General features: G+C 35.0%; 1 protein-coding gene across 1 annotated transcript; it reads right to left on the bottom strand.

Moving 5' to 3' along the window:
- Positions 1–711: 711 nt before the first annotated feature.
- LOC114322925 (pectinesterase) lies at positions 712–5,616 on the bottom strand. The gene is made up of 3 exons (XM_028270391.2): positions 4,927–5,616; positions 2,637–3,000; positions 712–1,554 (listed from the first exon to the last, which is right to left on the bottom strand). Exons 1-3 carry the CDS (start codon positions 5,542–5,544, stop codon positions 863–865), a joined length of 1,674 nt encoding a protein of 557 aa, XP_028126192.2. The 5' UTR covers positions 5,545–5,616; the 3' UTR covers positions 712–862.
- Between the last annotated feature and the right edge of the window lie 1,489 nt (positions 5,617–7,105).

The following is a 7,105-nucleotide window of genomic DNA, read 5'->3' as shown; positions in this document are numbered from 1 at the left end:
GAAGATATCGGAATCCGAGATAAGCGGATAAGAGACAAGAGTCCTAGAATGAAGAGGGAACTCAACTTGGATATGGACAAGAGTCCTAGATTGAGAGAAGACTTCAGTTTGGGTAAAGATAAAACTCTTAGAGAGTTTATCCTGATCCCACTGGGAGTTCCAGATTAGCAGTAATCCTAAGTCCATTAGGGCCAAGCTCCTATTGGGACTGGGATTGTATTGACTATAAAAGAGAGGCACCCCCATGGGTCTAAGGTATGCTTTTGATACTCAAGCTTGTGAGTTTAGTACTTGATTTATCTTTGAGAGATATACTGACTTGATCGTCGGAGTGCCCCCGGGTGGTCGAAACCACCGCGGGATTCTTATATTTCTGTTACAGGTCAGTCAGGTGCCATCTAGTCTGCCAGTGCTCTCCAGCTGGTTACTAAGCGGGCAGTGTGGTCGGAAAATCACCCACACACTCTCAACTACACATTGTGATAAAAATCTAAAAGCACAATTGAGCGATCGGGAGTACATTCAAATATGAATTTTGAAGACAAATGATCTCATGCAATTCCTCACTTGATATGTGCCTTGACATGTACATTTTTTATTTTTATTTGTTTTGCGATTTAATTTTGTGTTTTGAAAATTTATTGTGTTGTTTAACATATAACAATTTTGCAAAATAGCTCATCCATTCGAGATTGGGTTACGCCAATTCAATTAGACCCAAAAACAAAAGCATGTAAATTGATGACACAAATTATTCCAAGGTAGCATACAATACTAGGCATCTCTTACAACCAAGAACCATGGTACCCAAGAAAGAAAGAAAAAAAGACAAGTTATCAAAAGAAAATGAAAAAAGCATCATTCACAAGCCTTCAGTATAAGTTACTCCAGTGGACTTCAACCATGACCCTCCTTGTATCAACTGAGCCACTGTAAACTTCGTCGCTTCGGCCGCACTAGTGATGATGTGATACCCAGCCCACTTGACACGTTTTCCGGTACCAGCACCAGGACCATTGTTCATATACTCACCATAGTACAATGTTTTTAGAAACATATCACCACTCCACACTGACCAACCTGTAGACTCAATATGGTCCCCAATGTACGACTGCATGAAAACAGTCCTCGAGTAAGCCTTCCATGGGCGGCCCAAATATGACTTTATGGACCCTTTAACGGGCTCGAGATCTGAACTGGCTATCACATTGCATTTTTGGATTGAAGTCCCTGTGTTTTGGTTTGGGTCTTCTCGTCCTTGGGCTGTTACTGCATTGAATTGTGAACTCATGGGCTTTCGGGCCACTATTTTACAGTTCTGGAGCACAACTGCGGCATTGCCAAAAATGAAGTCCACTGTACCAGTAATGTAACTATCTCTATAGAATTGCCGGTTACTGTGAGCATAGAGAGTGTCTTGGTAGGCATCAATCCGGCAACGATTTATGACGGATTGATCGGCTCCAACACGTAACGCCACGGCTTGGTGCTTCACCGCCCCAGCCGTGTTTTTGAACCAGATATCTTGGGCCATGAATCCATCACCAACAGCAGCTACATTGGTTGATTATGTGAAATGAGTTATTACGGCTCTGGTTTTTCTGAAGGTATCATTCATCTAAATAGAAACCAAAATATTGTAGGCCTATAGCCCGGTTCATTGAGGTATTGAGATAACATTTTTGGACCAGCACCTTTGGACTTTCTTTTGGGTCATCATTTTGACAGTACATAAGGGCCATAGAGATAGAGTACTTAATAGAAAACTCTTTGCAAATAATTCATGAGCCGTGTTGTTTTTTTTTTTTTAATTTTGGTAAAATCTAAAATATTTAGAAAAATAAAAAATATGATGGTTGTTATATACCACCATACGAATTTTATCTTCCTTTTTTTTCACCATTATAATTTTCTAGGTCATGAGATCCTCTCTCTCTAAAATAATCTATGTTCTTTTGTACACAATTAATACAATGTAACTCCTTCAATCATATCTTAAAGTTTTGACATTTTTAGATTTTCACTATATTGAATGGTTGAAACATTACATGTGTTTTTTGTGCTTATTGTGTCGATCCATATGTAAAATAAAAATATGTAGTATTATTAAAATTGAAAATCTTATTCTTCCATAGATTATTCATTGATCAAAATGATGTGTCAATAATATTTTTATTACTAAAAAAATAAAAAATAAAGAAAACTCTATTCATACAAAAACTATCATAAGACTAATATGGCAATGATATTTTCATAATAAAACTCGGTCTTCATACTATCTCTCATTTTGTATGAAAATTTTCTATCAATTTTCTATTTATTTATCATTATTCAAACATCTCAACAAACTTTCGTTTTAAATTGATAAATCCATAATTTTCTCATGTCATTCAGTATATATTTTCTCTGTGTATCTCGTTACCCTTAGGCTATGCTTGAATCAAGAATTTAGAAAGTAATTTGAAAAAGGAAATCAAAACAATGTGTGCAATGTAAATGAAATCTAATTATATTTTAGCCACATTTTCTTTTTTTATTTTCAAATTTCTACCTAAATCCATGATGTAAATACAATCTTATTGAAAATGTATTGATATGATTTTCATAGTATTGATCTAAAGAGTGATGATACTTACCAACAGTTGCAGAATTGAAAGTTGTAGCTCCATCAACCACGTTCAAGCTACCAGTGATAATGGTGGAATCCATGCCATCACCAACAAGCATTAAATTCTTTTTAGTCTTCCCAACCTCCACATTTTCTTTGTAAGTTCCCTTCTTCACATAGATAACATACCGAGTCTTGCTATTAGTTGGTGCAGCTGCCACTGCTTCTTTCACTGTCTTATACTTCCCACTCCCGTCCGCCGCCACCACCACATCGGCTTTCACATTCTTCGGCCCCACCTCCAAAAGCTTCCGGTCGCTTGCGGTCACCCACCGTGGAAAGTCCCCGTTTAGCCCTCGGAGGAAGAAAGACGACTCAAACTTATTTGAGACCTAAAACACAAAATTTCTGTGAGATATGATTTAATGAAGAATAATATTAGGTATCATGAAAAAAAAAATATCATGAAATACACCTTCTAAAATTTGATTAAATTTGAATCGCCTCCTATGATTTTAAAAATTACATTACACCCCTGAAGTTTTTAATTTTATAACAAATCACCCCTTTTATTAATAAATGATCAAGTCAATTAACTGTTTTTAATGATGTTAAAAATATGTTTCAATTAATAATTTAAGTAATTTTATTATTGTATAGGAGAGAAATTATGAATTTCACATTTTTAGTTAATTCTGTTAAATAAAAATTTCTAATAAAAGAATATTTATAATTTTTCAAACCACATGAGACAATATGTATTTTAAACAAACTTAAGGAGCGTATTTGTAATATACCTTTTTATTATGACTCATTCAATTGATTTTATCAAAAAAAATAATAATAATTAGAAAAATGTTGTTGGGCTGATTGGACCATGTTGAGAAGATAATTTATTTAAAAATCAATTTAATCAGATATTAGAAATTATATAATGAGATCATATTTGTCAAATAAAATTAAAGCTTGGGCTTCTCTCTAGTCGATGATTTGGTGGGAGGGTATTGTTGGGTCCGTGTGAGGCTACAATGGGTCCTGTTTTAATAATCTGAATTGTTCAATATGTAGAACTCGTCAAGTATTATATGTCTGTCAAAAATCACGTTGATCGGATATTGATAGTTGTCTCATTGTATCTTATTTTTTCACCATTCATTTTTTTTTATATAAAACTAAATTGATCACATAGCTATCGATATCCAATCAACGTTATTTTTTACAAATATATAATACTTAACGGGTTTTACACATTGAACGGTTCAGATTATCGAAATGAGATTCGTGGTGGACCTTCACAAACCCAACAATATCTTCAGTGCAACTGAAGGAAGCCAACCCTTAAAGTTAAATATCAACTATTTTTAAAACAAATATAATTTAATCATCAAGCAACTGAAACTCGATCAACTTAATATTTTGCTTAAAAGCTCTTGTCCATATACTTACAAAATGAAGGGTTGGATCATTCAAAATGGATCTTGGAGTAGGCTGGAAAGTGATCCAACATAGGTCAACCATTTTTTAAACTACTTTGTTCTAAGTGATTTTAATTTTTTGAAATATTAGAAACAAAAACAAAAAAAAAAAATCATATAAACTCTCGTCTGGGGAGGGATTTCTTTTTGTAGAGAGAGAGTGAGTCGAGGGTAGTCCCCCACTTGGCCAATTTGAAATTGGAAGAAATCAGTCATCTATGAATAGGTAAAGGAACTGCTCTCGATGTGAGATCAACAATAAAAGAAAAAAAGAGGAATTAGACGTCGTAGAGGAGCGGCCCGCCCTTAGGAGTGTAAAAATAATCCCAAGACTGGGGTGAACCCGGTCCAAGCCTAATTTGAGACCTTGGGTCTGTGTCATCATTTTGAAGTTCGGGCCAGCTCGTGGCTTGACCCATCGACCCATTCAAAGCCATTCAAGCCCAGTCTACTCGAGACACAGTGTCATTTTTTGTAAAAAAAAAAAATTTTAGTAAAAAAAATTTTAAAAAATGTTCAAATCTTGCTCAAACCTGAGCTCATGTCCACCGGCCCGAATACCACGTAGGCCTAATTTGTTGGCCAGTGAAACGGGCTTGAGCCAGGCCAAATTTTGACGAGAATTTACAAAACCTCACATAAGTCGGGTCGGAACGGATCAAATTTACACCACTACCGCCCCCAATCAAATCTACTTTCGATTGACTACTTTATTTTTCACCAACTTTTATTTTGACTTTTTATAGGATAGGGACATTCTATAATAATAGCATCGTATAATAAATAAATTCAGATTCTTTAAAAAAAATTAAAAAAAAAAATAGGCCCAAGTCCCCTACTGACCTGATCATCTTCCAGTGGTGATACTGCAACCACCATGGCTAAGGAAGCTCTAGCTCTCGTCACCATGTCTTCGAGCTCAGGCTCCATCATGGAACGGACCGACCCGGTTAACCCGTCTAGGCAAGTAACATGGTTGGTGAGAACACTACTGAGCCATGAATGGGCATCCGAATGTGACTCGGCTGTCCTTTTCTCAATTGCCACCATAGAGTCCATCACTCTATCCATTGACAGCTCCATCAACTCCAGGCAATCTGCTAGAGCCCCTTGCTCTCTCGGGTCGTTGATCCGACGGCTGATATCGCTTGCCGTCACCATAGATTTTCTTATGCCTGACGCAGACTTCTTCAAGAAGGCCTGCAATAAATCAGGACCGTTCATTTGCATCAAAGTTTCAGGTGGAGAAAGTTCTGATACCATGGCGGAGCATGAGGCCCGATCAAGAGCCCGATCACAAAGGGTCGATGAGAGAGAAGAGGTTTCATTGAAGAACTTGGTGGTGAATATGGTGATTGGGGTTATGATGGCAACTAGAGAGAGAACCAAAGAGAGAGATTTGCAGAGAGAGAGTTTTCTCTTGGGAGAGTCTAACAATGGTTGATTAGCAGAGGCTGCCATGATGGTAGTGGAAGTGCGTTTGCTCTTCTGTGAATTTCTTGTTATGGTGTCCTTAAATAGACTTTAGGAAGTGGATTGGAGAACTTTTTTTTAGTTAAAATAGTTAATAAATAGTTAATAAGATAAAATATAAAATTTAGGAAAAATTATTTATAAGTCCTATTAGGAGATTTATGTTGCATATAATTCTATTAAAAAACTTATGTTTTCATCAGTCCTGTGGGAAGTTTGTTGACACATTTATCCTTAATATTAGTTGTTAATACCATAAATAATAGTAAAATCATATATAAGAAATTGAATATTACCATAGATCATATCTATATAAACGTAACGTAACGTGACACCTACATAAACATAACGTGACACTCATGATTTATGGAAATTGTATGTTACCATAAATCATATCAACGTAAACGTAACGTAACGTGACACCTACATAAACGTAACGTGACACTTATGATCTATGACAACTTTCAGGAAATTGAATGTTGTCATAGATCATATCTACATAAACGTAACGTAACGTGACACCTATATAAACGTAACGTGACACCTACGGAAATTGAATATTACCGTAGATCATATTTATATGAAACATAACGTGACACCAACATAAACCAGTAATATTTTCACACTCAATTTAAAAAAACAAATACTCATTAAGTTTGCGAAACGTGACGTTACACGTTACGTTACGTTTATGTAAGTGTCACGTCACGTTACGTTTATGTAAGTGTCACGTCACGTTACGTTTATGTAAGATCTTGTGGAATACATTCCTATCTAAATAAAACTTGAGACTCTAAAAGAAATTACACAGAACTTAATCTACCATAAGTGTCTGAAAAATGACTTATAAATAAGTCTCCTAAAATTTAAATGATAATTATTTTTTTTTTATTACAATCATCAAATCATTTATTTAAAAAAAGTTAATTATTATCACAAACATAACCTTTTTAGCTAAACTAAAATATCTAAAAAAAAATTCAACTTAAATAGCCAGGTTACCAAACCAGCCCTAAAAAACCGTTTGTTTCAATTGTTGTAGTTTAAAAACAAATAATGACTTTTTTTCGTTTTATAATTTATTTTTACTTTCAAATTTCATTGAACTATTAATTTTTATAAGATTTTTAGAGATTTTGGAAATTTTGGTACTCAAAGCTAATTATCCAATTTTGTCTCAAAATATAAAATGTTAAGAGAATGGCTTCCCTCCCGTCCAATCATGGATAAGAGAGTACTATCGGATCCGTGGGGGCCCACCACGGACCATGGATCCCGTTTCGATAATCCGAACCGTTCAATGTGTAAAACTCGTCGAATACTATAAATTTCTCAAAATCACATTGATCGGATATCGATAGTTATGTAATCAAATCAGCTTTGTATGGAAAAAAATGAACAGTGAAAAATAAATGAGTTACAAAAATCTGATTTGATCACATAACTATCGATATCCGATCAATGTGATTTTTTACAGGCATATAATACTCAATGAGTTCTACACATTGAATAGTTTAGATTATCGAAATAGGACCCATGATAAGCCCCC

Source organism: Camellia sinensis, chromosome 9 (genome assembly GCF_055761805.1).
Source record: "Camellia sinensis isolate YWXY chromosome 9, ASM5576180v1, whole genome shotgun sequence".
Taxonomy (NCBI): Eukaryota; Viridiplantae; Streptophyta; class Magnoliopsida; order Ericales; family Theaceae; genus Camellia; species Camellia sinensis.
The sequence above is the reverse complement of the archived record's forward strand: the minus strand, read 5'-3'. Positions and strand labels throughout refer to the sequence as shown.